At 34.9% G+C, this 20097-nt stretch overlaps 2 protein-coding genes across 2 annotated transcripts in view; one reads left to right on the forward strand and one right to left on the reverse strand.

The window, feature by feature from the left end:
* LOC129243839 (putative inorganic phosphate cotransporter) overlaps positions 1-20097 on the reverse strand; it is a 73694-nt gene that overhangs the window by 42830 nt on the left and 10767 nt on the right. The window contains exon 2 of the mRNA XM_054881185.1: positions 19793-19843. Within this exon, the coding sequence (XP_054737160.1) occupies positions 19793-19832 (40 nt within the window). The 5' untranslated portion in view covers positions 19833-19843. The remainder of the gene's footprint in view (positions 1-19792; positions 19844-20097) is intronic.
* The window catches only part of LOC129243838 (alpha-protein kinase 1), a 94668-nt gene continuing 77994 nt past the window's right edge, over positions 3424-20097 (forward strand). Inside the window, exon 1 of the mRNA XM_054881184.1 lies at positions 3424-3789. The gene's annotated coding sequence lies outside the window, so the exon portion shown is untranslated. The remainder of the gene's footprint in view (positions 3790-20097) is intronic.

Here is a 20097-nt window from a genome sequence, read left to right on the forward strand (position 1 = left end):
AGCCGCTAACTCGAACACATTTTTTTCCCTATTGACTACTTTGTAACTCGAACAATATTAAAGCGCTATAACTCGAACAAAAAAACTAATTTATTTGTACACACATTCTTTTCAAACATGTACATTTTGTACATACATACATATGTAATAGTATATGTATATAAATTATATGTATACTAGTGTATTGTCCATATGAATATTTCGACGTTAATATCCCGTTAGTTTTATGGGAACAACATCTTGCATTGACCAAATTGCTTTAAATTTGTCATTTGTAGTGTAACAGTGCACGTGAGTAATGGATCGTAAAAGGTTGAAGTGTTTAACATTAAAAGAGAGGGCTGAAGTCCTTAACAAAATTAAACGTGGACGTAGTGTTACTTCTCTAGCGAAGGAATATGGGGTAGCCAAGTCCACCATAAGTCTTATAAAAAAGAAAGATAAGGCAATTTATGGCTTGCACTAACGCTACCGGCAACCATAAGCTTAAACTTCTCGTTATTGACAAAGCAAGAAATCCTCGTGTTTTCAAAAATTTTAACTGTCCGGTGGAGTACAAAAATTCCACATCAGCCTGGATGACTTCGGCGATTTTCAAAGACTGGTTTCATAATTCGTTCGTGCCGCAGGTAAAATCCAGATTCATTAAAACAATTTTTTTAACCAAGTTAAATGACTTTAATATTTAGGTAAGAAAATATTTGAAAGATGGGGGACTACCTGAGAAGGCTCTTCTTCTAATTGATAATGCCCCATCACATCCCAACGAAATCGAATTAAAGTCCGAGGATGGTTTAATTTTAACTATGTTTATGCCGCCGAATGCGACACCATTGATCCAGCCAATGGACCAAAATGTAATTCGTATAGCGAAACTATACTACAGAAATTTTCTACTGGCTTCCATTTTCAACAATCGATCGAAAAATCGATATCGATGACTGTTTTTTTAACATAGCACACTCAATTGATAAGTCGAACAAATTCGATAAATCGAACAGCGCCTGTTTTAATTAGTTCGAGTTATCGCGAGTGCACTGTAATACATATGTACATAGTTGCATATGTACGAGTATATGGTACACCCTGTGGTGGAGATTGCGACGCTGTCATTCAAAAGACTATTTCTGAACTACCCACTGTTACTATCATCCTAATATTTTCACACTAATGCGAAGCAAGGCAAAGTTAGTGATGGATTGCAGTAAAAATTAGAGATTAGGTAAACGTAAAAACTAGAATATAATATAGAATGTCATGTTTTTTTTTTTAATATTTTTTTAGAAAGAGTGCACAAGGAGCGTTTCTTATTATCTGCATACCTTTGATCTTTAACAACGGCCAAAAAAAAATTTTTCAACGGCGTGTAATCGCAGCTCCGCGGGGGCAAATTAATATCGCCAAGACAACTGATAACCCGATTAGCGAATACGGCAAGTGACATGGTACGCTATTTTGCTGAAACCAAAAATCGTCCAAATCGTGTGCAGAAAATGTCGGCAAATTTGGCTGCATAACCAAAATATCAGTCCGGCAGCATTTTCGAAAAAATCCATCTACTCAGATGCAATGACTTCTTGACAATCACACACGGCTTTTCAGCTTACTAGGGCGGGCACTCTTACCTGTTAACACAGCTGCGGGATGAGAATGGGCCTCCTTCGAAACTTCTTTGCAGTAAACAAATCAGCATGTGATTTCGAAATAAAGCGACTATTGGCACACACTTGATACTGATTTTGCCGTTATTGCTACATCAGTAGACAACCGCCCTAGCGCCTGTAAGGTTTTTATGATACATTATGATAATGATCTACAAATTAAAGGCACCAATCTAATGCCGAATGTATACGTACTTATGTCTACGTATGACATTTGCCTTCACCAATGACATTGCGATGCAAACTTGGCATCGAACCGAATAGATTTTAGTCTGGAAATGGGCTGTACTTCAGAATGAATACAGATATACTCGTATGCACAAACGTATGTACATATATTAATATAGGTATCTACAAGTATATGCAAGCATGAAAATATATGGCGCATGTGGAGTAAGTCGTACAATACTTGAATACCAAATCCCGCAGCTTTTTGTAAATACCTAAATCCTACTATTGAGATTTTAATAGATATCTACAAATATTTAGTAGTGTTATACATGTAAATAATTTATTTCACTATCATAAATTTTATCAAATCGGTCAAAACTGCCTAAGCGGTAATCGCGCCAATCAAGAAGAAGAAGAAATTTAATCAGATAAAAGGTTTCTTATTTCATTCTATTTTCTCTATATTTTATTTTATTTTTTATACTTTTGCGCCTGCCATAGCCGAATGCGTCTTTGTGCGGCTGCTGTTTCGAAACCCACTTTGGGCATGAAACACCAGATGATAGAAAAGATTTTTGTTAACAGCTACCGCCCCTCGGTAGCCAATGGCAAACCTCTGAATGTATTTCAGTCATTTGCTCCATATAACGAATGCTCGATTTTTTTTTTATATGGAGGAAAGCAACCAACAATTTATTATACCAAAATGCAATGTGCTATAAAACACAAAATCGAAATTTTTTTTCTTCACTCATCTTATAGTAAATCATTTCAAGAATGTTATGTCAAAATTTTAAGTGAATCGGAGCAGAACTCTCAAAGTTATAGCCTTTGTAGGCACTCTACCTCGAATGCGGAGCATCGATAATTTTTCAGAGTCATTACGTCATACTTTAACTGAAAAATTCGACTTTTTTAGTTTCAGATGATTCTACGACGAATGCCGATTGGCACCGCAGAGCACCTCTCGAAAAACATATCCCCAAAAAAACTCTGTCATGGGCTTATTTGTCAATATTTTATTATTAATATTTTTTAAAAACTTATTGAAAAGATGTACAATAACATGCAACTGATTTTATTAAAGTATCTTAAGCCATATTTCTGTAGAAAATTAAAAAAAAAAAAGTGTTTTTTTTAGCGCTAAACCCTACCACCCCCTTAATTATTGAAAAAACATTCTTGATTATTATGTCTTGTGCACCACTGTACTTTCAGCTTAGAAGAATACTCGTACGAGTCCTTCTTTCTGTATTGTAGGCCAATCAAAATGCCTGGGCAAAACGCAAAAACACAGTCGATTCATACGCACGATTGAATATACAGAAGTTACAGAATGAATATTCTACTACGCGATTTACAGTGAATTTTATTTTGCTAAATTGGCATCAAATTTTTTTAAATTATAATATCCTCTTTGTTTACAGCAAACATTAATTTAACACAACTTTTCATTTTTGTTTGCAAAAGTTCAATATTTTGTTACTTTCTTCCTATTTTCTCTCACAGCTCATCTAAAATTTCATCAAGGTGTAATCACACTCACACTCACCGCTTCAATCTGCGTATTCCACCATTTTTCAGTTCTTACTGATATGGAAAATGGGCAAAGATCAAATATAAATCCAACAGTTGAAATAGGAAGAGACAATTTCATCATCAGTTTTATATGACTTTGATTGATGAAAAAGTGTTCAGCGTTGTTGCAGAATCCTCACTCAAACATGCGGACTTACAAGGCTGCGATGAAACTTATGAACGATTTAAATTTCATAAAAAATCTTGCACCTAACGAAAATTCGTATGGATTTAGGTTATCAACTCGACGACGCGCTCGGATTTGGCGTTTTGAGGGCAGCCTACATATCGCTTGTTCATACATATAATCCCAATTAAAAAATTGACGTTTCAGATAAGAATGTAGACAAAACAAAAGCTGGTCTGGGAACTAAATGGGGTTATTAGGTGATATTCCATTGGCAGGCATTAGAAATACAAAAAAAGGAATTAAAGCGCGTGCATTGTTGCATATAGTGCAGATATAATAATAAGTAATGCGTATGTATGTATGTATGTATATCTCTATTGGCGGGCCAAGATCTCAAAGCCAGAAATAAACATTTTCGAAGTGTCCGTTTGTATTACAATACAAAAAAAATGCACCCAAAAATAGAAAGGACGTAATCTTGCTTGGTTTTCTTTTTTAACCGATCTTCTTAGAGCATCACTATCAAACGGTGTTTTGCTCTGAATAAGAATGCAATCAATATTCTTTCAGTTAAAAATTTATAATTTAAAACAAAAGATTTTAATATCGCCGATTCTGAATGGTTTTTATTGAAAGATGCGAAACGATAGATCAAGGGTCTCCCACCAATGGCAATGCAACGGCTCATTACGAATTGTTTGTCAAGAGGTTTGTATCCAATTACAGACTATACTATCCCAATAATAGATTCGCGCGGAATGTTTTTGTATAGAGGATGAGTGCATATTTAAACATATATTCACTAGGTATAGGTGCAAAGTAAGTGCAGCCTGCAAAAAACTGCACCTCAACATGTTGGCCATTTTTTTTGTGTTTTTGAATGCTAATTACTTTTTAATAAAAATACAGCTCTTGTCCAACAAAAACCATATAAATCCAAATTTCAAACTATATATAAAAATTAGAAAAATTCGGCAAACTTTCAATTTCGGCCTCAATTCCTTTGTTTTTATTAAAATTTCTAGAAAAAAAAATAAAATTTTTTTGCTTACATTATTTATTCATTATACTAAAATATTTAATGGGTCATAAAACTGCGCAATAGAAATAAGTGCTCACTTAAACCTTCAACGAAACTATTCTTACTAATAAGCAGGCAGCAAGTAAGGATCATAACTCTTTCCTGTTTACACCAAAACTGATGCTGGATTGCCTTGATAAGCTGAATAGCTTAGGCCAGAACAATCCGGTTGAATCAGGAACAATGCTATGGGTTCGAGTGCTCTTAGAATTACTGGGAACGAACTGACGGGAAGGAAAGGACCTTATAGATATAAAGCCATTTTGTGGCCTAGCTTCTCCTCTATTATTCAGTATTCATATAAAGAAGATTATAGTAAACAAATAAACCGGGTTTATCGCAATCAAAATCAATGATAGGTAATTTTAACCTAAACCGATTTAAAGATTGTATCGAAGTAAATACGAATAATTTTAGAATCGTCACAGCGATTTTAACAGGGCACCGTAGACTGAAATATCCTCTTATGAATCTGGGAATATATTCCAATGGAACTTCCAGGTTCTGTATGAAGCAAGATGAAACCGCCAAATATGTGCTAGCATCGCCCACTGATGCAAAAGCAGCACAGACACCTGGGTAAACATATTTTACCAGAGAAGGAAATATATAATAAAATAGAACAAATACTAGAAATTATTGAGAAAGTTGAGCTCTAAGAAATAATCTGAATCCTTGTAGACCATCCTATAGATCTTATAAGTGCGATCTGCGACCATTTAATAGATCGGTCTGATCATACAGGTCGTAATGCTAAAACTCCTCATAATACTAATAATAAAATTGTGTGTTTTTTTTTTGTTTTTCATTCTGATTAACAAGTTTGGACTTTTGATTGTTAATCAGAATGAATTGTAGAATTTGTATGAACCTTTTACGTTAATATGACCTTTGTTATAAAACAAATTTTAATTTTGTCAAAAAAAAGTATCATTTAATCATCATCATCATTGTTAGCTCAACAACCCGGTCCGACCTTATATATAAATAATAAAAAATAAATAATTGGCGCGTACACTTCTGTTAGGTGTTTGGCCGAGGTCCTCCTCCTATTTGTGGTGTGCGTCTTGATGTTGTTCCACAAATGGAGGGACCTACAGTTTCAAGCCGACTCCGAACGGCAGATATTTTTATGAGGAGCTTTTTCATGGCAGAAACACACTCGGAGGTTTGCCATTGCCTGCCGAGGGGCGACCGCTATTAGAAAAATGTTTTTATTAATTTTGCTTTCACCGAGATTCGAACCAACGACCTCTCTGTGAATTCCGAATAGTAATCACGCACCAATATATATAATTGGCGCGTACACCCTTCTTGGGTGTTTGGCCTCCTATTTGTGGTGTGCGTCTTGATGTTGTTCCACAAATGGAGGGGCCTACAGTTCGATTTATTCCTCGCTTGAGTTCTCTATGTAACTAAGTATGTACCCAAATACCTGAGCGTCCCGATATATGCCATCCATTCATCGGAGGTTTAATCTTCCTTTGTATGTAACCAGTAGGATTTTCTTTGGTGTGTGTGCTTCGTCTGCTTCGAATCGTAGTCGATTATACAGTCTTTGAAGCTCGTGATTGAATCGTATTCTCGAAATGTCGTTTTCGCACCAAACAGCACCAAATATTGTATTTTTCGTATGATTTTACGCTCAAACACGATGAGTTTTTGCTCATCGGCCTTGTTTAGTTTCACTATCGTACATATATAGGTATTGGATACGATCAGAGTGCGATAAATTGTTATTTTCGCTGGTCTTCCAAGAATGCGACCTTTTAGATGTTTTTGTAGTAGTCTGGGTTCACGACAAGTATTCTTTGATCAATTTCAGCCGTTGTGTTGTTTTTGTTGTCGATTTTAACGCCGATATATCAGAATTCCTGAACAATTTCGGAAATGTAGGGACCTATTTTAAGACTTTCGCCGATGTTCTGCACTAATTGTTCTTGTGGGGATGCCACCATTGACTTCGTATTGTCTGCTTGAAATGATAATCCCATTCTGCTTGCCGCTCTATGAATTTTTATAAAGGCTTATTTAAAGTCATCAAGAGATGTCGCTGAAATGTGAGAATCATCTGCATATGCCAATATTTGTACCGATTTGAAGAATATAGTTCCGTTTATGGGTACCCCTGCTTCCCTTATTACTTTTTCAAGCGCTAGTTAAAGCAGTAGGCATGAAAGACCAGCACCTTGTTTGCGACCATTTATTGTTATGGATTCCGATGACAGCGGATTTCCAATTTTGACGACATTTCCAAAATTTTCAACTGTTGAGTTTTGTTAACCGAATAAGTTTGTATGGGATTTCAAACTCGTCCACAGCAGCGAAGGGCTGGGTTCATATAATACAGCTATATAAATAAGCAGCTTTGAAATCAATAAAAAAATAAAATGTGGTTACGTTTCTTTTTTTGTTTTAGGTTTTTTCAAGGATTTGTTTTAGGATAAAGATTTGGTCTATAGTGGACCTTCTTGATTTGGAACCAGTCTGATAATTTCCTACTATCTTATCAGCAAATGGACGCAACCGTTCGTATAATATTTTAAAGAATATTTTATGAAAAATATTAAGAAGTGTTATCGGTCTATAGTTTTCACACTTAAATTTGTCTTCCTTCTTGGATAGTGGGCACATTATTCCGACTTTCCATGTTTCTGGCATACACTCATCCTGCCAAGTTTTTTAAATATGGTACATATTTCACTCAGCGATATTTAGCCACAAGTTTAAAAATATTCCATATACATATAGATTTAAATATTGTAATAGAAAGTCTTAATGACTACTAAATTATTTTAGAGGTTATTAAAAAATGTTTTCTGGAAAAAACTTTATTTCGGCCCACCGTTGTTATGGGAAATTATGCAACAATCAGCCGATTTTAGTAAGACTTCGACTTTAGCTTTATAGTTTTCATAACTTCAAATATCGAAATAAGATTTCTTTATTTGTATCGGAATTAAATGCCACTAGTGGAATCGCGGCCCTAAATGCCAGTAAGATATATAGTATACAATCTTGCCGCAGTAATGGCTTACAAATTGCCACCAATTAATGTTATTTATTTGCGTATAAATATGAATATAATACTTGCATTCTACGCTCGAGCAATAAAACCGTAAACACATACATGCACACATATTGTATGTATGTAGCCCCTTTTCATTTATTAGTTGTTGGCACTCTTTATGGTAAAAAAACGTTAATTTGATCCTTAAACAGTGTCAATTAAGTAAATTTTCATGTGGCTGATCTAATTTGTTTACAAAATAAATAAAATTTCAGTACTACCAACAATGAACAAGTGCACGGAAATTTAAAATTGATATCAGAAGCGTTTAAAATGAAATTGTCAATTTGATATAATAACGTCACACACTACTTGATGTTTCCGTAACCCACCTACCATGGAATAGATTAAAAAATATCTCTGCTAAAAGAACGCCATAAGTAAAAAATAAAAAATTCGAGAAAAACGGCTTTGAAATTTTCAATTTATTATGTTTTCTTAAGTAAAAGTAAAAACACATTTTAATCTTTTACGGTTAATCGGATACTGTCAATACTTTCATATCACCACGAATTCCACGTCATTTCTGATATATTTATGTATATATGACACTCTTGCAGTATATATGTAAGTGTAGATCTCTCTGTCATACGAAAAATCTTAGCATTCCTATTTTGGCAAATACTGTCATTAATGGTTAATGGTTAATGGTAGTAAAGGGTTAAGGTATGGGCCTTTAGCACTGCGACCATATTGATTTATTGTGCACCCTATGCTGTCTATTGACTGTTAAGTATGCTTACGAATTGTACCAGCTCCTTCTGAGGGAGTGATTGTAGATCTTCATCTATAAGCATGAGCTTGTTTAAAAACTTGTTCCTTCTATGCGTCAAGCCCGGACATTCGATGATGAGATGTTCTATAGACTCCTCATCTTTGCAGCAAAATCTGCAGGTGCTGGTGTTAGTTATGCCTAATTTATGTAAGTGCGTGAGGGCGCCTGTGAGAGTGCGAATGCTCTTTTTGTTTAACGTAAGGGCCATGTTAGCTCTTTTAGCATTGAAACTTAGGAACTTTTTGGAGTGTCCAAGACCCTCTACGTTGTTCCAATGCTGATTTATTAGAGTTTTGGTCCAGTATTTTACTTTTTGTTTTTGGCTGTTTTTGTTAAATCCAAATATGGGATTAGGTCCGATGAAATTTACATTTGCCCCTTTGCTCATTAACTATGAATTGACATCTCACCTGGGCGGCTGTTGCGTAATCTCGATTAACAAGGCTAGAGTACAGTTTTTCAATTTTCGCTTCTATGTTTCTATTTTATTTTAGCGAAATTCAATTACAGAACTCGTATTCTCATAAAATGTGTGGGAAATATGTCACAAATATCCAATGCAAAAAAGATGCTTCAAAAACAAGAGGTACAGACAGAGATAGCTGTAATCTTCCCTGCTATTCTTACACCGTCTACTGTATAAACATAGAGTTGAATTCAGGATTTGAACCTCATAAAAGCCGGTATCCGAATTCAACAAAACGATTTGCTTGGTGCTCCTTCGAATAAGAGATACCAGAGAACTAAAGCAGTAAATTCCGATATGAGAGAACGGAACAGAGCTTAAAGCACACAAATTACACGTATTAAGAAGCGAACAATGGAAAGTGGAGCTATGAGGTGAGGAAAGACGTTGATTCGAGCTAAAACTACTAGATAATTAGTTGATGTTTTCCCCATTCCCGTGTAACTAATACGAATACTCTTCTGCATATTCTACTCTGTAAGCAAAGAATCATCTATTTGATATAATTTTTCTCTCCTGCCTTTTAAGCGGTGACAACAACATATTATAACATTTATAATTGTTGAAATTAGCTTTATCACCGTTTTACTGGCACAAGGTGTGCAGAGCAGACCCATATTTTAATTGAGTACGAGTACCAGAGAGACAGCACAGGCTCTGTTTATTCTTGCATTAAAGGGAATAAAAAAATGTTAAAAGGCATTTTGGAAGCAGTAGCACAAGTTCATACAATTTATTGTTTCTCCTTGGCTTTAACTTAACAAAGTATTGAGTTGTTGTAGTAAGCATTTGTATGTAAAGCTTATAAATAGATGTTATTTGATAATACAATAATAAGGAACGTTAAATTGAATTCAAAGTTGAAGAATTAATTCGTTAATGCACTATAAATTCATAATGAACTCATTGCTTAAAGGTACAAAAATATAATAATTAATTGTTTTTCTAGCCCATTTATTAACTTTCTGCTTACTCATTTACATTAAATAATATTTTTAATAAACGAAAACAAATATGCATGTTATTAAAAAAATACACACATACATATTTACATTTACCCTATTCATTCCCGGTTGGCATATCAATTCCCAGCAAACATTTATGTAGATTTGTGAGCAATTTGAGGTTGTGTTGAGAGCTCAGGTATGTAAATACGAGTATATCTCAAATCCCTAGCGGAGATAAAGCAATGAGAATTACAGTATTCTGAAAAAAAACAGCGCTTTGTTCTGCATAACTAAAATTGTGTTTCTCAACCTGAGAAAAGCTATATCGAAATAGACGCTGCTGTAGAAGAAGCGCGCCTGCGTCATCGAATGCAAACTATGTAGTATAGATCCCTCATTTGATTTGCATTTTCCAATGAGCGAATACGAATTTCTTTAAATGCAAAATTTGCCAATGCTATTTTTATTTGATTGCACTTTTAAAATAGCTCTCGCAGGTTAGAGCAAATTCTTACCCTCAACTTGAGTATAAGAAATTTCTCTTAAAGTTGTAGATTCAGTGGAGAATTATGCTAGATATCGAATTGTGAATACTAAATTTCTCAAAGCTTGGATATTAAGTGGAGAACGATAATGGAAATCAAATTGAGAACTATGAATTTCTCAAGGTTGAAGATTCAGTGGAGATTGATGGTAGATATCAAATTGAGAACTTAAAATTTCTCAAAGGTTGGATATTAAGTGGACAACGTTATTAGATATCAAGATTTCATAGAGATTATTGCTAAATATCAAATTGAGAATTATAAATTTCTCAAATGTGGTAAAACAGATTTTTTGGTGCTTGTTGGGTTTTCTCTGCTTCTTTATTTGCAAATTCTTAATACAGAATGTAAGCGATCACAATAATAAATTCTTCATTAATTTTAATACAAATGTGATAAATAATGGGTTTTCTCAGCGTTCCGTATTTTGTCGACCAATACTGACAGAAACAGTTTTTTTCTCGGCCAAACAACAATACTTGTCGTCCCCATTAATAGAATAGAATATACATACGTATGCACAAATGCATACGCATATTGAGGTTAAATATTGCAACGACGTTCGTTGAACCCGTCTCCTCGCAATTGAGTTATATTATTCTCCTCAATTAAGCTCGATTTGTATGACAAACAATTTCCGAAGCCAACCAATTTAAACATTATGACCCTGTGCAGCATTTGCCATGTTTATTTTTAACAAGCCCCATTTAGACCGATAAGCTCTCGTAGTATTATTTTCTGATTGAACGATTGAAAAGAGGCTCGCCTCAATGTAAGCAGACAAATGTGTGACATATGTATTTTATTATACTATTTGTGAATTTATTGTTATGCATTTAGTTTGTTTCTTTTATGACTGTCACGCTAGCAGCAAAATAAACAGTGTAAAGCCAATATACGAGCAGTTTACGTCCCCATTTTGCGAAGCTGAATCATCACTGACTGCATCGTATCATCAAGTCCTCAATCACACGTTAGTGTCTATAAATCGATTTATAACCAAGGTAATTACACGGAAAAATGTCCATAAAATTTAACCACTAAATAATGTACGAGTATGCGTAAAAAATGCCGTTTGTTTATGGCATTTGATTATTCGCTATACGAAATGAGTTGTTTAAATAACTGTGAATGTTGTCAATGCACACAACATTCTATGGAAAATATTTTGTAAGTAAAATACCACTACCACTCGCACTTGTATCAGTCTGGTAAAGTGGAACTAGTACTCGTATGCATTCCCAATTCCCCCAAGCGAATGAGGGGAAAATTCCAATTATGCCTATCTACGCAGTTTTTAATAATGCTTCGGAACCTGTCATGAATCTACAATATCTATGGTCACAATCTAAGTATAACCGATTAAGCATCATATTTTACCCAAAAATCCATTAATTGCATGAAATCCTGATCTCCCTCACATATTTTTTAATTTTAATTTTAAGTAATTGATACGAGTAGGCATATTGACATAACGTTTGAATGTCTGTTTATAATTTAAATATATATTATAAAATGCTTTTCCACAAAAGTATGATTTTCGAGTCAGGCGGTTAATAATTGTAACCACAGATATATCTCAATAGCGGACTTAAACGGAGCATTTGAAAACGTAGTCGATTGCAACCTGTTAGGTAACCAGCAAAAAATCTAATATCAGCTACATCTAACAACCTTTCTACTGAATGGGAAACCAAAGAGATTAGTCTCGCTGAGGTCCCCTACTGTTCCCCAGTAGTTATAACATTCTTAGTTTACACTTTACGCTCCTCAGTTTAGACTTTGAATTTTGAAAATGGTGAGCATTTTGTGCAATAATTCGATGCAATATCAATCAACTGGACACAAAGATTTCAAAATTTAGCGTCATTTCGTTTCTTTTACTGAGGTTCTTTGAGGGAAATAGCATACATATCAGGTGTTTTTTTAGCTGCACGAGAACTATCGATGTCGATAACTATGGTTTGACAGCTGATAATGGCAAATTGTGTTGACATTTCTGTTCAGTAAAGTTTGGCAACTCATCATGAACGTTTAGTGCCAAAACAAGGCTAAATTGTTGAAATTTTCTGTGAAAAATTTAATTTATTCGCGAAATTCATAGAGCACTTCGTCCATTTTATGTGAGGTTAACATACTACCGGCATCTTGGAATCTCATCTCTTTCGCAATGAAGAAGGAGCTGCCGTTACGGTGAATGGCGAGCTCTATCGAGCAATGCTAACTGAATTTATGTTTCCAAAAATTAATCAGCTAAACATCCACGACATTTCGTTCCAACAAGAGTGCAGCTTGCCACAAAGCACGCTTAGTGCCCATTTACACGAGGAGACATCTGGAAGGGAGACCCTGGAAATTCTCTTTTCATGTCTCATTCGCGGCCACACGGGCAAAATTGTTTTCGGCAACATTTTGACATTTAATGCATTTAGCATCGTCTGGTTCGGATGTATTCTCGCACGCGCTTACATGTAAAGCGGAAAACGTTCGTCAACAATTTCTTAAATATATGAATGAAAAATGCAAACTGGTTAAACAATAAATAATTTGTTGTTTTTTTATTTAAATATATTTATAAATTGTTGTACTTGAATAAAAAAAATTAAATTAAAAATACTTCATACATAAATAATTAACTTAAAATTAACTTGAGTATCTAGAATTGCGGGGAAAATTAGAATTCAACATAAACATGCCCCATAATATATTTTAAATTATATAATACCTACTATACTAGCAGTGTTCGGATGTTTGTCATCTTTGTTATCTTCCGTTTGCTTGAAAACCAACACATAACTCAGAACCTTCTCCCACAAAAAAAGAAAACAAATGAAGCAACTGTCAAAAATTGCTTTAAGATTGGAAATACGAATAATAAGAGCAAAGCGTGTCGCCAGTACAGGAGACAAATGCCCTTCTCTCTTCCGGGGTCGTCCTTCACCCCCGAACAAATGTTTCCCTTCCAGATGTCTCCTCGTGTAAATGGGCACTTAGCAATCGATTTATAGTACCTTTAATATTAGGAGCCCCTGATATAGCATTTCCACAAATAAATAATATAATATTCTGATTATTATTATTGGACTGATCAACTGGACTATGTAGCTGGAAGCCGCATATTCAAAAAATGAATACCATGAAATTATCTATCAGATCATGACAAAAAAAAATTCATTCGAACAATATTTCTTGTTATATTATCATTTTAAATTCAGCTCTTAAAAAACACCCCATATATATGCAAATAACCCAACTGCTGAACTAAACCGAGAACAAGCGTTTCCTTGATGAAATAAACCAATCACTGTGCCATCGAATATTCCGTCCGACCAAGGCCTTTTACCAGGTACATTTATCTGTACATAACCCCCAAGGCTACACTTTCTATTACAATAATAAGACCAGAACTTTTCAAATAAGCACTGCGTGTTTAATGTTTTATGGTCACGCACAAACCCACTCGGCGATGCCAATCGCACATACCCGTTTATCTATTATTGCTTTATTAAGATGTCTTTAGTATTTTATAACATACAAATATTTAATATTGTATTTTCAAACATTTGCGTATTCTTATTGGCAAGGAGCAGACGCATTTACATAAATTAACTCAAACGACTGTAAAAACACGCGACGAACTGTATAAGTAAGTATAATTTATATGTAATTACGTCAGTTGAGCACGTTCTGTTTACGGGGACGTTTACTCATGCAAATACGTATAGCTGTGGGACAATGACTCAGACAAGCTTTCCATTGCACGCTTGTGCAGTATTGCGCAAAATATTAAGACCTGTACTTTCACGTATTCGGTTGGCAACTAAGTAATTGCGGATTTCACTCATAGATGGCTTCAGTTGATTTTTTAGGCTTGAAAAAAAAAAGTAAAAAAAGTGTTTTCGGTTACGTAGTTTTCGTTTGGCGTTCGTTGAAAAATAGAAAATCAAAAGGCACATTTTCGCCTTTTTTTGCATTTTTATTTCCTCAAAGGGAAAACCGCATCACAAGCTCATAAAAAGTTATGTGCTGTTTATGGTGACGAAGCCTTAAAAGAAAGAACGGCAGTGTCAAAATTGGTTTACCAAATTTCGTTCTGGTGATTTATCACTCCAAGATGAAAAACGCTCTGGTCGTCCAGTTGAAGTTGATGACCCTAATCACAGCAATAATCCATTCGGATCGTCACAGTACAACACGTGAGATTGCAGAGAAGCTTCATGTATCACATACATGAATTGAAAATCACTTAAAACAACTTGATTATGTTCAAAAACTCGACTCATGGATTCCTCACGAACTGAAAGAAACGCATTTAACGCAACACATTAACAGCTGCGATTTGCTAAAGAAACGTAATAAATGTGTTCCATTTTTAAAACGATTGATAACTGGCGATGAAAAATAGGTTGTTTACAGCAATATCAAGCGGAAAAGATCGTGGAGCAGCCAGGTGAACCAACTCAAACAACATCAAAAGATAATATTCATCAAAAGAAGTTTTTGTTATCTACTTTGAACTCTAACCAACCAACCGAGCGATCAATTCTGATGTCTACATTGAATAACTAACGAAATTAAACCATGCAGTTGAAGAAAAGCGGCCCAAATTGACAAATCGAAAAAGTGTTGTACTCCATCATAACAATACAAAGCCACACACATCTTTGGCTACTTGGCAAAAATTATTGGAGCTTGGTTGGGATGTTTTGCCACATCCACTCCTGACCTTGCACCATCTGATTACTTTTTGTTTCGATCTTTACAAAACTACTTGAATGGTAAGCATTTCACTAATGATAACGAGGTCAAATCGTACCTGATTCGGTTTTTTACTAATAAAAACCAGAAGTTTTATGAACGTGAGATTATGATGCTGCTTGAAAGATGGCAAAAGGTCATTGATCAAAATTACAGAAAAGTTAAATGAAAAAATTGTCTTTGAATTTCCAAAAAAAAACCCGCAATTACTTAGTTGCCAACCCAATATATAGTTTATATAAGGGAGTAAAGCTTAGAGCTAATAAGATAAATTGTGAAAATGAGAGTGAGATTTTAAAAACAAAGGTTATCGGACTAAAATTTTTTTTATTTTTTATTGTATTAACAGCTACTCGAGTTCAGAAAAAGTCTACGAGTACGTGCCAATTTTAGCGCTGCATAATGGTTTAAGATTGCGTTTCAGTTAAATGCAATATCGTAATTTTATTTTTCTTTTAAATACGTTTTAATTCTTTGGACCAAGGAATTGACTAAATTTCATTTTTCATCTTTCATTTACGCTCAGCAGTTAAAAGCTTCTTTCATTAAGAAATATGGGAGGATTCCGAATGGCAACATGATTCTATAAAACATTTCAGCAATCTCAATAATATTCAGATCCGCAAGTGCGCCACTATGCTTAATTTAGGACTTTAATGTTCTAACTTATTCTCCACTGTGCGACACACGCATCTTCATAAATTAGAAACAAGTTGGAATGTGCTTTCTGCTGGTTAAGTATTCAAAGGCGATGCAATCTATACCAAGCATTTACATTTTTTTACATGGTTCGGAATCAATTGCTTCTTAGGCACAGGGCGACTTTTATAGGTCATGTCACTGAGTAGCGTGGTGGTCTTCCTGAACGCGTATTTTGATAAACCGATCTCATTTGGTCGTATCATATTTTTTATAGTCTGTTTAAATACGGCTCTTAAAAATTACATATATGTGAAAAATAGCTAGAGGTAATGGAGGTTAAACCGTCAAACAGTCGATTCATGAATGCCTACTTGTTGAAAACGTCGAAAATTCGATCTTGAAGGTTTTTCAGCAGCCCTTTGAGCTACAGCAGCAATATTCTCAACAGAACGTCAAATTTTTGTTCTACCAGTCATTTTTCTATACTTGACAAATCCAGGTCCTTGAAAATTTTTCACCAACCTTCGAATTGTCGGCTCATTCGGACGATTATTTCCAGCAAACAAACCACGAATTTTGTAATGATATTCCACCGAAAAAACCACAATGTGTAGTTCTTAAAGAGCGACCATTTTCATAATGAGTTTCAATAACTTAAACGCGTTGTTCTGTCGTATAAAGTTGTACATCTGTCCACTTAACAAATGTTAACGATAAAATAAGAAATGTACCGTCTAGGAATTATTTACTACTGAAATCTAGGTGTCACTTTTGAAGGACCCCTTATATTTGAGAAATATGTTATACCTTAAATTTCAAAATCTGTTGTTAGAGTTCGGCTGGCTATATCTTTTCAACAACAATAAAACTTCAACAAAAATCCTCACCTACCATAAAGCGTCTACATATGTCTATTACTTTTTAAGCCATACCTCCCAAATTTGGTAAAGTCTATCATGATTGTGTTCTTGCTTTATGAAACTTTCAAAAACACAATTGCCCGACATTAAGTGAGGCATAACATTTGCAGGACACTAAAACTGGCTCTGAGTTTGCAGATTGGTAGTTGTTGTTGTTAGACTTTTGCACAAAACTGTGTATAATATGAGCAAGTGCTTGTATATGTACATAAAAATTCAGGATCTTAGCTTTCTCTTTACATGAAATCCATACATATCGGGTGGCCTTAAAAGATCGGTTACCAATTGCTAACACCCATATATAGCCGTCAATATATTTTTTGCTAGGTATCGCGTTATGTCACACTGTAGTGCACTAGAAAGGAGATGTTTTGTTCATTCATTAATTTTTGCGTTTGAAGATGCACGAAAAAACATCCTAAAATATTTGAAATCTGTGCAACTTTCTTACAGAACATTTTGGATCACCCAATGTATGCGCAAAAGTTCATGTATATATTTCTACAAGTAAAATACATAAAAGCAATAACATATAGTACACACATATTTTTATGGGTACACAAGTATATACACAAGTTCCTAAATTGTCGTAGTAGTGGTAGTAATTATGTATGGATGGATGCGAGTGTATATCGGCTCCACAAGTGTCATTTTGCAAATTGTGTTTTATATAGCACTTTTCCACTTGTTTGATTATTATATTAAAGATGTTCACGCAAGGCGACACCAACAGCATTAACGAAGTGCGCCGAAATGGGTGGAATAAATGACGTATTTTGATATTTGGGAGTGGTAAAAAGGGGCAACGTATTCGTCGCAAACTACTTGAATTAGCAAAAGTATTCGAAAACCAATGTTTTACACGCTTGTTTCGATTTTTTTAGCGTGAGCTTTCTTTATTTGCTACACATTTGATGCACTGATTGAGGTCACATAATTAGAACTCAATAATTCTGTCTGTCCCATTCATTAACTATAGGTGCCATATAAATATTTATTAACCACTTATCAAATTTAATTTATATGCCAATCATTAAATATGGTTACAATACAAGGATGATAGATTACAAGGTTTGGTCATCCGAAGCAAAATTGTGAGAATAACTTTGACTGCTACGTCATAGGGGATTCGGCAGTAGAATTGTGCCCACTCATTTCACACGTATTTTTAAGGTCATGCAGGTTTGCACGAAAAGCATATTATTTTATTATTATATTGATTAGTACTAGAAACTTGTAAAGAGTATATGATTATTTGTTTGAATATGATTATTTGTTTAAGAAATACTGATTTCTATATATGATTGTATGCGATGCATAATCAGCCTTAAGTGTTCTGAAGTTGTGCGAAATCGTAGCACTCGCACAATTAGTCTTGGTTCAGATGGCAACATGGGCATTGGCGGCGCTGATTTCTGTGGTATATCACCAACACAATCTCTGTTTTAAACAACTCGCTGTCTCATCCTCTGTTACGTCAGCAAATCAGCTGATTCGGTCAAAATCGCTGAAAGCTGGTTAACGGTCTGATGTTCGCCACGCCCTCTATATTCTCTCCAACGTGCTTATAATATCCATAGTTATTGAATGAAATGCTCTGATAATCATTCTATGGCTTTCATATTCATGGTGTTTTCTCAATGTAGATATGATTTCAGAGACTGACTCATAGCCTCGTAATTCTAGCATAATGCAGAAAAGTTAGCTACGCTAAGTGCCTTAAAATTGTAGCATGTCGACTCTGCGGCAAGCATCCATATGTCATTCATCATGGCTTTTATCGGCTAATCTTTCGCTTGCTTAGCCCTTCAAACAGCCGGGAATACTCGCCTTTTCGGATTTATTAATGACAGGTGTTAGGTGTTAAACAGTAATTATGGCCGGAATTAGATGGTATTGATCTGGTCAACGTTAATTTTCAACAAGTCGGCGCTACGTGCCATACAAGCAACGAAACCACTGATCTTTTATGGGAAAAGTTTCCGGACCGTGTTATCTCTCGAAGAGGTGGTCACAATTGGCCACCGAGATCTTGTCATTTAAAACCTTGTGACTTTTTTCTTTGGCGCCACGTGAAAAAGAATGTCTACGCCAACAGCTCAGGGTCCATTCAAGACCTCAAAGATGGAATTCGTGAGGCTATAGAGGACATAGGACAGCCACTTTGCAATTCGGTTATGGAAAATTTCATGAAAAGGATATTGTCCTGTAAGCGTGATCGTGGTGGTGCTTTGCCTGATGTTATTTTCCACTATTAATGGCATACCTTCCTCTTTATAATGAAGTAAACATCCGATCTTTTATATTAAAAAATTGCATTTTGCTTTGACTATCAAAATAACACCTCTTCTTGGAAAACCCTTTATTTTTCGATATTCTACGACAACACAATACAAGTTGGCGCAAAATTAATCATTCAAATTTACTTTATACTTTTTTTACTAAATAAAAACAAATGATTTTGAGACATGGAAATTTTGTTTTGACCCATTGCTTGCCTGTTTGTATAGTGCAGCTGCCCATAGTAGTTCATTCAAGGTTATTTTGAAAAATTATAAATAGGGTGATTAATTTTGCTTGCCTATTAAAAGTTTGCACGATATTTTTTAAATATTATTTTATTCTTCGCGGCCGCCGTAGCCGAATGGGTTGGTGCGTGACTACCATTCGGAATTCACGGAGATAACATAGGTTCGAATCGCGGTAAGAAAAGCATTTTTCTAATAGCGGTCGCCCCTCGGCAGGCAATGGCAAGCCTCCGATTGTAGGAATTTCTGCCAAGAAAAAGCTCCTCATAAAAATATCTGCCGTTCGGAGTCGGCTTGAAACTGTAGGTCCCTTCATTTGTGGAACAACATCAAGACGCACACCACAAATAGGAGGAGGAGCTCGGCAAACACCCAAAACGGGTGTATGCGCCAATTAATAATATATTCGATAACCTGACATCTACTTGCGTGGTCGCTGACAAATTATTTTCCAGCTCTCGATTTATGTAAATAAACATATTTAAGATATATAAGTATTTGTAGGTATGTATGTACATACCTCTGATTTTGTTGAAACCCCTTCTCTCCGTGTTGGACATTTTGCTGTTAACTGTAAAAAAAGAAAGACACAATTTTAAATGAAATAATTAAATATACAACTTAAAGAATTGTGAAAACTAAGCAGTAGCTAACCCGAAATAAAAAAAATATATATTTGCATTTTAATTTTCGCCGGCCGCAAGAATATTGACTTGACGGGCCTTCTGTATTAGTAAACAAAACAAAAATCACAAAAAAACTAGAACCATTGACGAAAAATCGATTTTCCTATATTCTGATCTTTCACGTACTTCGAACCCGGAA

This window comes from Anastrepha obliqua, chromosome 4 (assembly GCF_027943255.1).
Source record: "Anastrepha obliqua isolate idAnaObli1 chromosome 4, idAnaObli1_1.0, whole genome shotgun sequence".
Classification (NCBI taxonomy): domain Eukaryota; kingdom Metazoa; phylum Arthropoda; class Insecta; order Diptera; family Tephritidae; genus Anastrepha; species Anastrepha obliqua.